Below are 18,284 nucleotides of genomic sequence, written 5' to 3' on the forward strand. Positions count from 1 at the left end.
AGGGTTTTAGATGGTGCTAGAGATGAACAAGCATCCGGTTCCATTAGCTTCTGCAATAGCTACTCTTCCAGGGGTCAGAGAAACTTTTTAACAAAAAACATTTTCACATATAAAACATGTACTACTTGAAAGACAGAAAAGATTCATAAACAACAGAACAACAAAATTAAAAACAGTGCCTGAAAGCTCCTCCTATACTACTTTTAATTGGAGATAAATTATCTGAATTTCAGGAGTGGAACCACTCCCCCAAACACGCCCCTTCCGTTTCTTATCTACATATGACCATCAGTTCTACACGCACGAATACAAGCTATTCGTTCTCTTTTTTGTGCGAACAAGGTTCGTTTTTGTCGGTTCTCGTTTTCGTGTGAATACCATTCAAGAAAGTCTTTAACACACCTCTTCTTAAAAGAGTAACATAATTTTACTCTCCTTTCCATTAGCTTACAATGGCCCTCTTGTCTATCACCACATCAGGCAAAGAACTACACAGCTCTGCTTCATCTGATTCCCTTCAGGCGATCCAAGAAACCCAAACACTCTGAATGTCACGGCAGCGGTTCAGAGAGACCGAATGCCCTCTGCCATCCTAGGAAACTTTTTAGCAATTTTCTGTTGGGTTGATCTATTCAGTCATCTTCTCTCCACTAAATCCAGTTATGAAGTAACTCCGGCCACTGACCACCTCCACGAAATTCAGGAAGATCACTCACCAGCAAAGCTCACAGCTCCACTCACGTTACTCTGAAATAGGCCCACAGGCTGGGTGAGTTAGCCGAAAGCCGACAGACATCAGCACCGGACTGAGAAGTCATGCCATTCCCACGCTTCTGTAAGGTCTTCCGAATATGCTGCCGTTAACGATTCAGACTGGGTTGTAGCCCGGTTTTAACTGCTTCTGTTCACCAGTATTCTAACTTTCGTAGGTTTTCAACCTCACACTAAATGTTCTTCTGTGCAGAAGCAAAATTGCAGCTCCAAAAGCAAAAGCTACTGCATAGCTTGTAGCTCCACCCACCCATCAGCACCAGGTAGCAGGGGCAAGCTCAGTACTGTGCACCTGCCTCCCACCACCATTTAATGCACAGCTGAAAATCAGTCGTTAGTTCCATGCTCTGCTGCTCCTCCATGCCGTTTATCTCTGCTAAGCATAGGATGTTAAGCTTTGATGTTTTCCATCCCTCCTTACGCAAAGTGCAGAAGCAAACTTTGGCATTGTGATGCCAGGTTCTTTCTCTATCTGTCATTCGCAAAATGCAGCAAACTTCCTGCCACCGAGTTGCCAGTTTCTCTGCATTTCTTTTGCAAAAAGCAGCTGTGAACCCTTCTGGCACTGGGATGCCAGGATCTTTCTCTAGCCCTCATTCACAAACACAGCATCAAGCTTTTCTACCACCGATTTGGCAGTTTCTCTGCATTTATCATTGAAAAATGCAGCTGTTAACCTTTCTGGCACTGGGATGCCAGGATTTTTCTCATCTTTCTCATTCACAAACACAGCAGCAAGCTTTTGTACTACCGAGTTTTCAGTTTTTTTGCATCTATTATTGCAAAGTAGTAATAAACCCTTCTGACATTGGGCTGCCAGGTTCTTTCTTTATCCCTCATTCGCAAATGCAGCAGCACTGAGGGGGTGAAGGCCTATGCAGAACAGCAGTGGGGACAGAGCATCTCCTTGGTAGATCCCGCACTTGATGGTGACTTGTGCTATAGGCTTGAAGTTGGCCTCTAGTGTTGTACATCACACCCCCATTGAGTTAGTGACGAAGGCTCTTAGGGTCCTGTTGATCTTGTATAGTTCTAGGCATTCCAGGATCCATGTGTGGGGCATTGAGTCATAGGCCTTCTGTAAACAATCCAGGCAGTGCACAGGTTGGTCAGTCTGGTCTTGCAGTCTTGGCTGATTGTTCGGTCTACCAGTAGCTGGTGTTTTGCGCCTCGGGTATTCAATATTGCCAAATCACTACCTAATCAAGGGGTCCCCTCATTCATTTATCAAGATCTTTTGTTGCCCAAAACTTCCTTTGATCTTTTCTCCCGCCATTCCTTCCTAATTTTCCAAGCTTATCCACTCCACTCTACGGAATCCTCGACCACCCTTTTGAGGCCATGGGCTACTTATCTTTGCTAGCCTGCCAACCTGTTATATTGCTGCAGAGGACTTGGACCTTCATAAAGCACACTTATTACTGCTTCTAGGGGATGCCTTTTTGGGGGATCTGCCAGGCCTGGGGGCCTCCTCCAGTCCCCTTCGAGGCTTTCCCCAAAACGCAGATCAAATCATGTTTAAGCCATTCGCCTTTATCTACTAAAAGCGCTGTCAAACCTAAAATGAGGATGTGGGCCCAGCTAGTGAAATACCCTAGGAACCACAAGTAGCCTTCGGTTTAAGCCTGAAATTCTAGATGGGGGTGATACAGCAGTATGAGTTCTCTAAGATAAGATGGGACATGATTATTCAAGCCCTTGTAAATGAGGAGAAGGGTTTTAAATTTGATTGTAGAATAGAATAGAGAATAGCCCTTTATTGTCATTGTACATTTACAGTGAAATTATGTGTGTTCCATGCCAAATATGCAAGAATAAAATATAAATAGCAAGACAGCAGAAATAAATAACAAACAGGAGATATACAATCAAGCAGCAGCTTCTGGTCCAGGTTTTCTTCCTCCGGACTCCGAGGAAGTGCAACCACTGTTGGGTCTTCATTACAAGGGCGTTTATGTTGTGGGTCCAGGTGAGATCAGCAGAGATGTGGTTGCCCAGAAACCTGAAGATGGAGACAGATTCCACCCGTTCTCCATTAAGTATAAGAGAGAAGTGGACTGTCTGTGCCTCATGAACTCCATTATGAGTTCTTCTGTTTTAAGGGCATCTGGCTTCAAGTTATTTGTGCAATAATGTGTGCAATAATCTTTTCTGGCATCGTTGTATTTTTACTCAGTTGTATATAGCATTTGTACTCTATTTTTATCTCATTGTATATTTTATTCTATTTTATTCTACTGTATATAGTATTTTATTTTATTCTATTCTGTACAGTTGTGTACTGTATTTATTCTTATTTTATTTTATTCTAATTTTTGCTTCATAACTTTTGCACTGTCCACTTCCTGCTGTGACAAAACAAATTTCCCACGTGCGGGACTAATAAAGGTTATCTCATCTTATCTTATCTTATTTTCTAAACACCAGCAGGACCGATTTTCTACCTCCGACCTGTACGCTGTCTCATCTCCATGAGAGATGAACCCAACCACTGTGGGCATACTTGACAATGACCCTGGCTGCGTGGGTTGGTGTACAGTCAAATGTGTACAGGGCATAAAGTAGGGGGCTGTGAATACAGCAATATGGAGATCCGGTGCTGAGTGACAGGGGATGAGGAGTCAGACTGATTGAGGCCGGCTGATTAGAAAGTCTTCTGAAGGTGGTACAGTCTGGTGGTGAGGATGTCTGGGATTGTGGTGTGGAATGCTGAGCTGTAGTCCACGAAGAGCATCTTCATGTAGCTCTTCCTGTTCTCCAAAGGGCTCAGGGCTCTGTGAAGGGTGATGGCATCTTCCATTGACAGACTTAGTGAAGGTCTCCATGTCCTGCTGTTCAAAGATGGACCAGTCTGTCAGATCAAAACAGTCCTGTAGCTGGAGGACAGCATCATCTGGCCATGTCTTAATGACCTGGGTGCTTGGAGAACTATGCTCCCTTTGGGGGATGTAGGCAGGGATGAGGACCGGCGAGAGGTCGTCAGATTGTCTCAGGTGAGAGAGGGCTGTTTTGGAGAGTACAGATTTAAAACATACCTTATTAAAGTCCCCAGCAACAATATGGGCATCCCCCAGGTTCTCTCTCTGCTGTCTTATACAGTACATACAGTGTACATCCATGTTAAAATGTATACATATGAGAATGAAAATGTGCAAATATAAAAATTAACATAAAATTATGTAAGAGTAAAAATACATGTATCTAAAAGAAGAAAGTATGTGAGAGTGAAAAAAAGATAATTCTGGCTTGTGTAAAATTAAATTTTTTCTTGTTCAGCAAGAGCAGCAATGATATGTCTAAATGAGGCATTAACATAGAAAAACAAGAAGTTAACAGTAAATCAATAAATTGTATTTATTTTTTTGTTTACAGTAATTTGTGTTTAAAATGGTTAAATAACGTGATGAGAACAGCTAGTTATCATGATGTAAGGTACCATATAGCATTTGTTTTCTGATCCAATACCAAGAAAAAGATGGCTTTTATTGTTTTTCCCATATATAATATAAGGAAGAAATGGTTAACTTTCCTCATTTCATTTGCCACGTATCTCATGAATGTAGGTGCTCTCTATGAATCATGCAGAAACAGCATTTCTGAAAGCAAAACATACTAATCAAGTTACACTGCAATTAATACTACAATTCAACTATGGCTGTACATGGCAGCCTCTTAAAAAAGAAGGGAGAATTGAGCAGATGACATATGGCTTCTGAATTTATCTGCAGTCCCATGTCATTCAAATTTAAATTAAAAAAAAATCCAGAGTTTACCATAACAAAATAAATAAAGAAAAACCATAATAAATATATATACATCAGTAACTTTTAGCCTTCAGTCACTTGGTGAATAACATTTTACTGCATTCAATTTTCAAAGTGAATTTGGTGCCTTCTTCCCCATCATATTCCTTTTTGTATTATTCTCTGGTTTCAGTAATATTATATAACATTTGGGTATGAAGATGCAAATTAGCAGTCCAAAACTGGAAGCAAGGATAGCAAATATTTCTACAGCAACACTGAACTTTCCAGGAGAGCTGATATATGCTGGGATAAACGTGATCCACACTGCACAGAATATCAGCATGCTGAAAGTGATAAACTTGGCCTCATTGAAATTGTCAGGTAGTTTTCGAGCTAAAAATGCAAAAATAAAACATAAAATAGCCAGAAGTCCTATATAACCAAGCACAGCCCAAAAGCCTACAGCTGAGCCTAGGGCACACTCCAGTGTGATCTTGTCTTTAATTTCCTTAAAATTCTTAAACGGAAAAGGAGGAGAAGTTGTTAACCAGATGATACAAATGATAACTTGTATAAGAGTGAATCCTGTAACACAGACTCTCTGCTGTGTGTGCCCAAACCATTTTTTAACATTAGTACCTGGACGTGTAGCTCTGAAGGCCATTAAAACAACCATTGTTTTTCCCAGAAGACAAGAGATACAGAGGACAAAGGTGATGCCAAATGCTACATGGCGGAACATGCAGGACCAATCTGAGGGCTGACCAATGAAGGTCAGAGAACACAGGAAGCACAGAATTAAGGAGAAGAGCAGCAGGAAGCTCAGTTCAGAGTTGTTTGCCCTGACAATAGGAGTTTTCCTATATTTGAAGAAAATAAGTATTACACCAATCGTGATGTATGCCCCAAATAAAGATACTGCAGTGAGCAGTGCTCCCATTATTTCTTCATATGACAGAAACAGTGCTTCCTTCTTTATACAGGCATCTCTTCTTTCATTTGACCAAAACTCAGGTAGACATCTCACACAGGTGACAGAATCTGGAAATTAATATTGAGTAAATTGTCATATGCCTGCATTTCTGCATTTGCATCAAAAACATCCATGTAATATTCTACTGATGATTTACAATTACAAGATTAAAAATAAAATGTTTATTGAGAACCCCCCCCCAAAAAAAAACAGTGCTTCACGGTTTTGTGGTTAAGTGAGTAGCTATCTAGAGCATTCACCTGCTTTGCACTTCAAATGAATGAGCATGCAATTCTAAATATTTTCCAGAGTGCATACACAATTTTATGAAGACCACATGTAAGTCCTGTTATAAGATAAAAACTCTCTCTCCATTTGTCTATATTTACATATGCAACCATATGTAAAATTTTAAATATAATTTTTTTGCAGAAATCCAATGCTATCAATTATCAAAAATAATGTCCAAATTAATTTTATCTCCTTACTCATGATTCTGTGATAAGGAGTTAATTATTTTCACATGGTTCAAGAAGAAAATCTAAATGATATTATGTCTGCACAAAAACAGACATCGAACTTATTACATAGTTACTGTATGGCCTTCCTATGTACTTAACTTTGCTTTGCAATGCACCAAAGTTGAAATGAAATATCATTGCACCTGTAATGTTGCTGATCTCTCCCTCTGCACATGTTATGCAGTCATAGCAGCAAACAGGCCTTCCTTTCTGGAGAACCTTGCGTGTTCCTGGGGGACATTTCTCACTGCAAACTGACACAGGCACCTGCATGATCAAAAATATTTAACTGTATATGGACTTTGACAAAGAAAAATGTCCATATGATGTTCTCTGTAGAAAAATGTATTTTGAAGAATCAAAATATTGTGAAACATAATTAAGTACATATTTTGAACAAAGAAACAAGTACATAAAAAAGGAAGTGTATGATAGCTTACCTGCTTTGAGTTTCTTGCCCAAATTAATGATTTGTTTTGCAGATTTAGCTGTTTGTCTGTAGTTAATGATGTATCATAAAGGCCAACTGTGACAAACTCCACAGTACCATTTTCTCTTGGCTGCCAGTTTATAATTTCATACTTTGCTGCTGGATCTCCATTCTCATTAAAGTGAACCTCATCTCCATCCTTAGTTGTGAAATGGATCTTCCGTATGTGTTGCAGAACCTAAGAAGTATGTCATAACTCAATTCATTGCATGATAAAGATTGTATATACCGACTGGTTAAAAAATATATATAAGAATCCATTTTTTTAGATACAATTTTTCTTAATAACTTAACTTAATGTGTAAACTGTAATTTAAGCTAGTAAAAAGCTCACCATGAATGGATCTAGCTGCACATTTCTGTTACATGTTTTATTACAGCTGAGTATATTGTGAAGTGCATGGGCCACTGCATACACTCCTTTGTAGACATTGTTAAAGATAGGCATGAGAGACATGTCAATGAAGTTATTTTGAACTCCAGTCACATCTTCACGTCCAGTACACTCTCTCTGAATGTCTGATGATGACTTCAATTCCTTGAACTTACAATTAAATAGTGTCTCCCAGAACTGAGTGAACAGTTCATTATTTGATGATTTCAATGGCTTCTTATTCAGTATGAACTCTCTCAGGCCAGTGACATGTGCTTTAGGAATGGAAAGACCAATGGAACCATTCAGTATGTGATGTATATCCATTTCTGCTGTTTGTGAATCAAATATCCAAGACTCACTGCCTATCCACTGATATCCAGACAAGTTATGGTATGAAAACTCAGGTAGCAGGACATTCAAATCCGCACGGGCAAGGAATGCAACAATCACCTTAGAGGTTGAAGCCTTTATAATGTCAATTATCCTTTGTATTTTGGCATATGGATCTGTTCTAAAGAAAGACACAGAATACTCCAGACAGATGCCCAGCTGCTGTGCAGTTTCAGTGAATGTGGCCATGCCATTATTTCCATAATCACTGTTGGTTCTGATAGCTCCAACCCAAGTCCATCCAAAATACTTGACCAAATGGGCCAGGGCTCTGCTCTGGTAGTAGTCACTGGGTATTGTTCTGAGGAAGGATGGGTACTTGGTTTTGTCACTGAGACAAGCACATGTGGCAAAGTGGCTGATCTGGAATTAAAAATAAAAACTTATAAATGAAAAAGACACAGAATGAGAAAAGATGAAAGTGTTAAAAATAAAACATTTAAATTTACTGGAAAAAATATAGTAAAAATATTAAAATTACAGATCTACTCAATACTTATACTGAGTACATAAAATGCACCAGGCAAAGCGACTTATCTAAAAAAAAATAAAAATTTTATAAAGTATTCAAAGATGATAAAAAGGTTCTATATATAAAATACCAACCATGGGTACAAAAAAAGGTCCAATAACAGTAGCTACTGCTATGGTTGGAGAAGAAGAGGTCTCTCCTATTATGGCCTGCACATATGCATGTTTGGTACATGAGGTCTTGGATGGTACAGACACATTTTCATTTCCATCAGCCAAAGCTAGTGTAACTCCTACACTTCTGGCAACAGATCCACAAGTATCATAGATTTTATAGCCCAGAGAGACTCCAGGCAGTAGGTCTGTACTGTTATTAATCTCCTCAATGGCAAAAAGCATAGCCTGGGCAAACTGCAAATCTCTGAAATTTAAACTTAATTGAGACAATTATGAATAATTTGCATTGCATCATGTTCCTTAAAACAGACACAAATAATCATGGATAAATCTCAAAATACAAAACAAAAACATTTCAAATTAAAACATTTAATGAAAGGAATTTAAATAACTAAAACAAATGGAAATACCTTTTTACTCCTCTTATCTGTCTGTAATGATTCCCAACAGATTCTTTAAATGTAAATGGATTTGTAGTGTGTCATTTACCTGGTACATTGTAGTGGCAGAGGTTTGTACATGTAGGTATCCTTTCTCTCTTTCCAGCTTGTGTGAAAAGAGAACATCCCCCCCAGTATAATATCCCCATTCTTAGATAGCAGTGGGTTCTCAGGATCTCCTCTCTGTCTGCACACTGGCTCCTCAGCATGAGAGACAGATGCCACCAACAACAGTTGCAGAAATGCCCATCCCTGCTCTGGCCATCTCTGTGTTGATGTCATTTCTTGAGCTAAACCACTTAGTGGCATGAAAGTACTATAATGAAGATGAAATACTTATTCTGGTATTTATACCATTTGGTGCAGCATAAGAAATAATCAAATAGTGGCAGTATATTCCCAGTAGATGTACAGGTCCGGCAAAAGGAGAATCATGTCCAAATTTGCATTTAAATGTAAGTTTACATATGTAAAACAAGGACAAACACATTACACATAAGAAGTAAAAGTGCAAAAAACAATTTATTAGAAATAAATATGCATTAAAATGTATACCAAATGTTAAACATGCAGTATCCCTTTCCCAAGTGGTAACAAAGGTCATAAAATTACTTTCTTAGAAAGCACCTGCTTAATAAGGAAAGAAGTGGATGCACTGGAAACTTTACTTTTTTATACATTACTCTTATATACTCTTAGAGCTTTATACAACAAGTTACAGTAATCCATTAACTTCCACTTTCACATTTGTGATGCATAGATGTGACATTAAGATCTGTCAACAGTCTCATACTAAATTAAAGTTGACATGAAATGCTAAGGGAAATTTACAGCAGGGATTTGACATTTAAGGTGTAGCTTAGGAAATAAGTGTTTTAAGTTTTTACAACAGGTGTTGCGCCATCTTGTGCCCGTACAGAACCTGATGTCACTAGGTTGGTTGGTTTTTAATTGTTAAATAGATTCACACTGAATCTATTTAACAGGCCATAATGCTTGGGATTGTAGATCACTTTGCAAATGACAGTTAGGTGGATAAGTGTGTGTTTAAGTCAGTTGCATCGGTGGTTTACCAGACCCACAAGCTGAAGTTGACACTGTCCCCTCTGTGTTTGATTTTTCCTCGTCAGGCCGCGTGGAAAGACCAAGCGGCACAATCAGCTGGCATTGCAGATGTGCGATGAGTACCCAAGCACATCAAATCAATTTACAACCAGTTTGCAACCAGTGTTGCAGTCATTACTCAAGAACAGTAATGTATTATAAATTACGTGTTACTTTTAAGTAGCACAGTATGTTACTTACTCCTAGGATAAAGCCATTTGTTACACTACTCGATACTTTCTGCTTGCTCTGTAAAATGACCAGTTATCCTGTTTTTTGATGAGCAGCATTTTATCACATAAAATATTGTTGGTCGCATCTTACAGATATCTGCTCTGCCAGCTTGGTCTGTATACTGATGTAGAGAGGAAAAATCTAATCTGACTTTAGCCTGTTGGTCCGGTGAACCACTGGTGCACCCACGCAAACAGGCTCTCCTCCACAGAGTCTTCATTTATAATTGACTCTTCAAAACTACACATTACGGTTAACAAGTAGATTCCATTTCAGTTCAGTTAGCCAACAATAAATAAATAATTAAAAACACCTGTTGCTTAATAGACAGAAGTTGAAAGTGAACAGCATATCCTTGTTTTTTTGTTCTTAAAATTAAGTCTATTGCTGCTACTATGGGCAGTACGACAGTTTTTTAGAGTTTAATGTCCACCTTAATTAGCTAGACTTTGTGTCGCTTGCAGTTGGCCAATCTACTTGGGAGACAGATTCCGTTGCCAGCAGAAAGGCAACAGTAAATGATTAGCAGTTTAGAGGTATTTTAGACATTTGACACCAACAGACTTTTTTGTATATTTACTGTTTTTGTATTTACTCTAAAACCTCATCGTGTAGAGTACCATATATTATATTTTGTTCTGATCTTATATCAAGGAAGAGCTTAACTGTTACTGCTATTATCATTAAATTAAGAAAAAAAAAGTTAAACTTTTCTGATTTCATTTGCCATGTATCTATGTGTAGCTGCTCTTGGAGAATCATGCATAAAACGCATACATGGACAAAGCAAAGCAACTACTGTAATCAAGTTAGACTGTGCTGCACACTAAAATTCGACAGTGGTTATACATGGAGGCCTCTTGAAAATGAGAATGAACAGCTTACAGAATAATACATACTCTTACTAATTTTATCTGCAGTGGCATGTCATTCAAATAACAAACTTCCAGACTTTGACAGAACAAAATAAAAGCATGTCATGATGAATGTGTGAATGACTAAATAACCTTTAGCTATCAGTCACTTGGTATGTTTTTTTGTTGTTGTTGTTGTTTAAGTAAGTTGCAAAGTAAGTAATGAAAACACATCAGGAAGGAGAAGTAGTTTCTATAAAGCCAGTATCAATTGGAGTGTATCCTGCTGGCAGCTTATTTATATTCTGACAGGATGATGACCCAATTATGTAAAAATAATAATAACATTAAAATTCCATTTGACTGCATTCAGTTTTCAAAGTGACTATGGTGCCTTCTTCCCCATGATATGTTTTTTTGTATTCTTTTCTGGTTTCAGTAAGATGATATAACATTTGGGTATGAAGATGCAAATTAGCAGTCCAAAACTGGAAGCAAGGATAGCAAATATTTCTACAGCAACACTGAACTTCCCAGGGGAGCTGACATATGCTGGGATAAATGTAATCCATACTGCACAGAATATCAGCATGCTAAAAGTGATAAACTTGGCCTCATTGAAATTATCGGGTAGTTTTCGAGCTAAAAATGCAAAAATAAAACATAAAATAGCCAGAAGTCCTATATAACCAAGCACAGCCCAAAAGCCTACAGCTGAGCCTAGGGCACACTCCAATGTGATCTTGTCTTTGATTTCCTTAAAATTCTTAAACGGAAAAGGAGGAGAAGTTGTTAACCAGATGATACAAATATTAACTTGTATAAGCGTGAATGCTGTAACACAGAGTCTCTGCTGTGTCTGCCCAAACCATTTGTTAACATTACTACCTGGACGTGTAGCTCTGAAGGCCATTAAAACAACCATTGTTTTTCCCAGAAGACAAGAGATACAGAAGACAAAGGTGATGCCAAATGCTACATGTCGGAGCATACAGGACCAATCAGAGGGCTGACCGATGAATGTCAGAGAACACAGGAAGCACAGAATTAAGGAGAAGAGCAGCAGGAAGCTCAGTTCAGAGTTGTTTGCCCTGACAATAGGAGTTTTCCTATACTTGAAGAAAATGAGTATCACACCAATCGTCATGCATGCCCCAAATAAAGATGCTGCAGTAAGCAGTGCTCCCATAATCTCTTCATATGACAGAAACACTGCTTCCTTCTTTATACAGGCATCTCTTCTTTCATTTGACCAAAACTCAGGTAGACATCTCACACAGGTGATAGAATCTGGAAATTAATATTGAAACAGATGTTACACTTAATGAATACAATTGTTTATGCCTCTGCTATGATATATTCTACTTGTGTTGAAGTGGATAAACAACATTATTATTGAATGACTGCCACACTGTTTTGTGATCAAGTGAGGATTTAAAGATATAACATCTAGAGCATTCATCAGAGCTTATGAATGTGGTATACTTGTCCTTTGCATTTTAGAAGGAATAAGCAAATAATTCTAAATATTTACTAGCGAGCACAAAGGCAGAAAGATACACAATTTTACATAGGCCAAATATATGTCCTGTTACAACAGTGGTTCCCAAAGGTTTTTTTTTGCTAGGCACCCCTTTGTTTTACAAGAAAATCTTCGCGCCCCCCCACCCCACCTAAACCCTGCCACCCCCCGGCACAAATACATGCTCCAACCACACACACCCATATTTTGTTTTCAAACTCAATTGCAGTTTATTTCACACCTCAAACATTTAGTAAGCAATTAAACAAATAAAAGTAAACTGCAATAAATTACAGGTAGCAATAAAATGAACTACTAACTCTTTTACGCTACGTGCACACATACACAGATATTTTTGAAAACGCCGCTTTTTTTATGCATTTGGACCTTTTGTCCACAGGTAAACGCCGTTTCGAATCACCGCAAACTGAGATTTTTAAAAACTCCTGTCAGGTTGGAGATTTTCACAAACTCAGTTTTTGCGTTTACGTGTGGACAAGGAATACGGGGTTCGTCACGCAACGTCAAAGGTATGTGCCTTTTTTGACGTCACACTGTGCGCCACGTTATTGTTTACATGAGATGAATTTCTACAATAGCGAATAGAGACAAAATACTGTTAATCTTACTATCTGCAGTTTTTACATGCTTACATACACACGCAGTTACTGTCCCTCCATTTAGAAAGTCAGAGGTGTCAGAATGTAATTATTTTACGTGTAGTTGTTTTTCTTCCTGTGTAATAATATTCAACATAGCTATCAATGCATTTTTGAAAAAATGCCTCTCTGTGCAAAATGGTTTTAAACACATAAATAACTGTGGGATACTATTTGTCTGTGATTTGGACAGCCCAGAGCATGCTCCCGACGCATGGGAAACATATTCTGTCAGGGAGACCTACCTTCGCACTTGTGCAGGTGAAGCCAAAGGTAAGATATGCTTCATCATATTTTCTAGTCTTTGGGTTGGAAGGAAGTTGGTTTGGAAGCATATTTGGCGATGCTTCATCTTCTGCTTTGCGTTTCTGTGGGAGCCCCGTCAAAAACCTGTCCATTATGCTAGCAGTGTCCAAGCGTTTTTTTAAAAAAATGCATACTGCGCCCCCCATGCAATGACTCTGTGCCCCCTTAGGGGGCGCGTCCCCCACTTTGGGAACCCCTGTGTTACAAGGTCAAACATGTCTCTCTCTTTCTAATAATACATAGTTTTCTATGGTAGCACTTTTCATTACAGCTCGGTCATTTCTAAGTCATTACCACTCAATTACTGGTGGTAGTTTCTGTGTAATAAGCAGGAAACAGAACTACAAAATGCAAAACTGCCTATCTGTTTAATAACATATTAGAGAGTCTTTAGAATCTTTTTCTTCAATTGATCTTTCTTAGTTAACTTCAGTAATTAATTCCTCCAAACCATCAACGTGTCTTCTAGACCACATTCCTACAAGACTGCACAAAGAAGTCCTGCTATTAATTAATGTGTCAATCTTAAATATGATCAACCTATCTCTAATAATCGGCTATGTACCACAGGCCTTCAAGCTGCCAGTAGTTAAACCTTTGCTTAAAAAGCCATGACTTGACCCAGCAGTCTTAGCTAATTATAGGCCAACCTCCAACCTTCCTTTCTTTTCAAAAATTCTTGAAAGAGTAGTTGTCAAACAGCTAACTGATCATCTGCAGAGGAATGGCTTATTTTAAGAGTTTCAGTCAGGTTTCAAAGCTCATCACAGTAAGGAAACAGCTTTAGTGAAGGTTACAAATGATCTTCTTATGGCCTCTGACAGTGGACTCATCTCTGTGCTTGTCCTGCTAGACCTGAGTACAGCATTAGATATTGTTGAACATAATAGTCTATTATAATGATCAGAGTGTGCTGCAGATATTACAGGTACTGCACTGCAGTGGTTTGTATCATATCTGTCTAATAGACTCCAATTTGTTCAAGTAAATGGAGAGTCCTCTTAATACAGTAATGTTAGTTATGGAGTTCCACAGGGTTCAATGCTAGGACCAATTCTGTTTAACTGCAGGAATGTCTTAAAGACATAAAGACCTGGATAACTGAGGTTATTGTACTCAGCCCTGAAAATCAAAGAAATATGGTATCTGACCATTATTATTCTTACTCTGGATGGGCTTACCTTGGCCTCCAGTAACACTGTGAAGAAAACTGGAGTCATTTTTGACCAGGATATGTCCTTCAATGCACATATTAAACAAATATGTAGGACTGCTTTTTTCCATTTGTGCAATATCTCTATAATTAGAAATATCCTGTCTCAGAGTCACGCTGAAAAACTAGTTCATGCATTTATTACTTCTAGGCTGGACTACTGTAATTGACTATTATCGAGATGTCCTAAAAACTCCCTGAATAGCATTCAGTTAATTCAAAATGCTGCAGCAAGAGTACTAACAGAGACTAGAAAGAGAGCATATTTCTCCCATATTGGCTTCCCTTTATTGGCTCTCTGTTAAAGAATTTAATTTAAATACTGTTCCTCATATAGAAATTCTTGAATAATCAAGCCCCATCTTATCTTATAACCTTATAGTACCATACCAACCCATTAGAGCACTTTGCTCTTGCACTGCAGGCGTACCTGTTTTTCCTAGAGTAATTAAAACTAGAATGGGAGGGAGAGCATCCAGTTTTCAGGCCCCTCTCCTATGGAACCAGCTTCCAGTTTGGATTCAGGAGACAGACACTATCTCTACTCTTAAGATTAGGCTTAAAACTTTCCTTTTTGCTAAAGCATATAGTTAGGGCTGGATCTCGTGACCTTCAGTCCTCCCTTACCTATGCTGAAATAGGTGTAGGCTGCTCCTATGATGCACTGAGTAGTTCTTCTTCAGTTACCTTTCTCACACCCTATGTGTTAATAGACCTCTCTACATTGAATCATACTTGTTATTAATCTCTGGCTCTTCTCCACAGCTTGTCTTTTATCCTGTCTTCCTTCTTTCACCCCCAACCGCCCCTCCCTGAGCCTGGTTCTTCCAGAGGTTGCTACCTGTTAAAAAGGTGGTTTTCCTTCCCACTGTCGCCAAAGTGCTTGTTCATAGGGGGTCATGTGATTGTTGGGTTTTTCTCTGTATGCATTGTTCTAGGGTCTACCTTATAATGTAAAGTGCCTTGAGATTACTATTGTTTTGTTTTGGCGTTGAATTGAATTGAAAAATGCAAAAGGTGTTCCCTGGTAGTCATTACTATTCTTTAAGTGTGATTACTAATATGTTATTAGATAGAAACAGGCAGTTTTGCATTTTGCAGCTCTGTTTCCTGATTATTACACAGACACTCCAACGGTAATTGAGTGCTAATAAATTAGAAAGTACCATATTATTACATTCTTGTTTCTGCCTTGTTACCCTACTATTTCCACTTTTTTACCGAGCTGTATTTCCACATTATTACCCCTAGATTTTGGGATTTATTATCCATTTACATAAATTTCAGCATATTATTATTATATTATGCTACCATGATATTACTTCGATATTAAGTGGTTATCACTTTATAAGTGAGCTGTAATAACAAATGCAAACATATATACTATTCTGTGGCAATGTGTTAAATATTTTTAAGTATTTCAATCAGGCAATCTATATGGAGATTATCTCTGCATAAAAATAGTCTTCAAAATGATTAAATAGTTCTCGTATGGCCTTCCTAAATACGTAACTTTGCTTTGTTATGCACCAGAGTTAGAATGAAATATCACCGCACCTGTAACGTTGCTGATTTCTCCCTCTGCACACCTTATACAGTCATAGCAGCAAACAGGCCTTCCTTTCTGGAGAACCTTGCGTGTTCCTGGGGGACATTTCTCACTGCAAACTGACACAGGCACCTGCATGATCAAGAACATTTAACTGTGAATAGACATTGAGAAAAACATGTCTCTATGATGTTCTCTGTCAAAAACCCCTCTTAATGTTGGAGCATCAAAACCAACATAAAAAATTTAAGTACATATACATACAATAAAAAGGAATTAAAGCATCAAAAATGAAAATGTATGATAGCTTACCTGCTTTGAGTTTCTTGCCCAAATTAAAGACTTGTTTTGCAGTTTTAGCTGTTTTTCTGTAGTTAATGATGTATCATAAAGACCAACTATGACAAACTCAACAACACCGTTTTCTCTTGGCTGCCAGTTTATAATTTCATACTTTGCTGCTGGATCTCCATTCTCATTAAAGTAAACCTCATCTCCTTCCTTTGTTGTGAAATGGATGTTTCGTATGTGTTGCAGAACCTAAGAAATATGTCATAATTCAATTCATAGCATGAGAAAGATATTACACACCTACTGACTGAAAAATATACAAGAATCAATTTTTAATTAAAAATCTTAATTTGAACACTGTCATGTAAGTTAGTAAAAAGCTCACCATGAATGGATCTAGCTGCACATTTTTGTTACATGTTTTATTACAGCTGAGTATATTGTGAAGTGCATGGGCCACTGCATACACTCCTTTATAGACATTGTTAAAGATAGGCATGAGAGACATGTCAATGAAGTTATTTTGAACTCCAGTCATATCTTCATGTCCAGTACACTCTCTCTGAATGTCTGATGATGACTTCAACTCCTTAAACTTGCAACTAAATGTTGTCTCCCAGAACTCAGTAAGCAATTCATTATTAGATGGATTAATTGGCTTCTTATTCAGTATGAACTCTCTCAGGCCAGTGACATGTGCTTTGGGAATGGAAACACCAATGGCACCATCCAGTATGTGATGCATATCCATTTCTGCTGTTTGTGAATCAAATATCCAAGACTCACTGCCTACCCACTGGTACCCAGACAAGTTATGGTATGAAAACTCAGGTAGCAGCACATTAAAATCTGCACGGGCAAGGAATGCAACAATCACCTTAGAGGTTGAAGCCTTTATAATTTCAATTATCTTTTGTATTTTCACATAGGGATCTGTCCTAAAAAACGATACAGAATACTCCAAACAGATGCCCAGCTGCTGTGCAGTTTCTGTGAATGTGGCCATGCCATTATTTCCATAATCATTATTGGATCTGATAGCTCCAACCCAAGTCCATCCAAAATACTTGACCAAATGTGCGAGGGCTCTGCTCTGGTAGTAGTCACTGGGTATTGTTCTGAGGAAGGATGGGTACTTGGTTTTGTCACTGAGACAAGCACATGTTGCAAAGTGGCTGATCTAGAATTAAAAAATAAAAACTTATAAATGAAAAAGACACAGAATGAGAAAAAATGAAACTGTTAAAAATAAAACATTCAAATTTAATGTAAAATTACAAAAAGAACAATTCTACTCGGTACTTGTCCATAAGACGTACCAGGCAAAGTGGTGATCTAACAATAATATCTATAATATATAGACATATATATATATATGTATATATAAATACCCACAACTGGAATAAAAAAAGGTCCAATGACAGTAGCTACTGCTACGGTTGTTGAAGAAGACGTTGTTCCTATAATGGCCTGCACATGTGCAGGTCTGGTACATAATGTCTTGGATGGTACAGACACAATTTCATTACCATTAGCCAAAGCTAGTGTAACTCCTACACTTCTGGCAACAGATCCACAATTATCATAGATTTTATAGCCCAGAGAGATTCGTGGAAGTAGGTCTGTACTGTTATTAATCTCCTCAATGGCAAAAAGCATAGCCTGGGCAAACTGCAAATCTCTGAAATTTAAACTTAATTGAGACAATTGTGATTAATTTGCATTGCATTATGTTCCTTAAAACAGACACAAATGATCTGGATAAATCTCAAAATATAAAAAACGCATTTCAAATTAAAACATTCAATGGAAGGAAATTAAATAACTGAAAAAATCAAAATACATTTTACTCCTCTTTTGATTCCCAACAGATTCCTTAAATGTAAATTGATTTGTAGTGTGTCATTTACCTGGTACATTGTAGCAGCAGAGGTTGGTTCATGTAGGAATCTTTTCTGTCTTTCCAGCTTGTGTGAAAAGAGAAGATACCCCCCAATATAATATCCCCATCCTTAGATAGCAGTGGGTTCTCAGGATCTCCTCTACGCCTGCACACTGGCTCCTCAGCATGCGAGACAGATGCCACCAACAATAGATGCAGAAATGCCCATCCCTTCTCTGGCAATCTCTGTGTCGATGTCATTTCTTGAGCTAAACTCTTAGTAGCATTAAAGTACTGCAATGTAAATGAAGGTAT

General features: G+C 38.0%; 2 protein-coding genes across 2 annotated transcripts; both read right to left on the minus strand.

Annotated features, from left to right (window-relative positions):
• Nucleotides 1-4,644: 4,644 nt before the first annotated feature.
• On the minus strand, nucleotides 4,645-8,451 carry LOC116323579 (extracellular calcium-sensing receptor-like). Its single transcript, XM_031743939.2, has 6 exons — nucleotides 8,405-8,451; nucleotides 7,874-8,171; nucleotides 6,836-7,630; nucleotides 6,452-6,679; nucleotides 6,155-6,278; nucleotides 4,645-5,558 (listed from the first exon to the last, which is right to left on the minus strand). The coding sequence occupies exons 1-6, from the start codon at nucleotides 8,434-8,436 to the stop codon at nucleotides 4,645-4,647; spliced, it is 2,391 nt and encodes a 796-aa protein (XP_031599799.2). The 5' UTR covers nucleotides 8,437-8,451.
• Nucleotides 8,452-10,932: 2,481 nt separating this feature from the next.
• LOC116323580 (extracellular calcium-sensing receptor-like) lies at nucleotides 10,933-18,029 on the minus strand. The gene is made up of 6 exons (XM_039622371.1): nucleotides 17,998-18,029; nucleotides 17,486-17,780; nucleotides 16,473-17,267; nucleotides 16,109-16,336; nucleotides 15,805-15,928; nucleotides 10,933-11,837 (listed from the first exon to the last, which is right to left on the minus strand). The coding sequence occupies exons 1-6, from the start codon at nucleotides 18,027-18,029 to the stop codon at nucleotides 10,933-10,935; spliced, it is 2,379 nt and encodes a 792-aa protein (XP_039478305.1).
• Between the last annotated feature and the right edge of the window lie 255 nt (nucleotides 18,030-18,284).

Source organism: Oreochromis aureus, linkage group 14, assembly GCF_013358895.1.
Source record: "Oreochromis aureus strain Israel breed Guangdong linkage group 14, ZZ_aureus, whole genome shotgun sequence".
In the NCBI taxonomy this organism is placed as follows: Eukaryota; Metazoa; Chordata; class Actinopteri; order Cichliformes; family Cichlidae; genus Oreochromis; species Oreochromis aureus.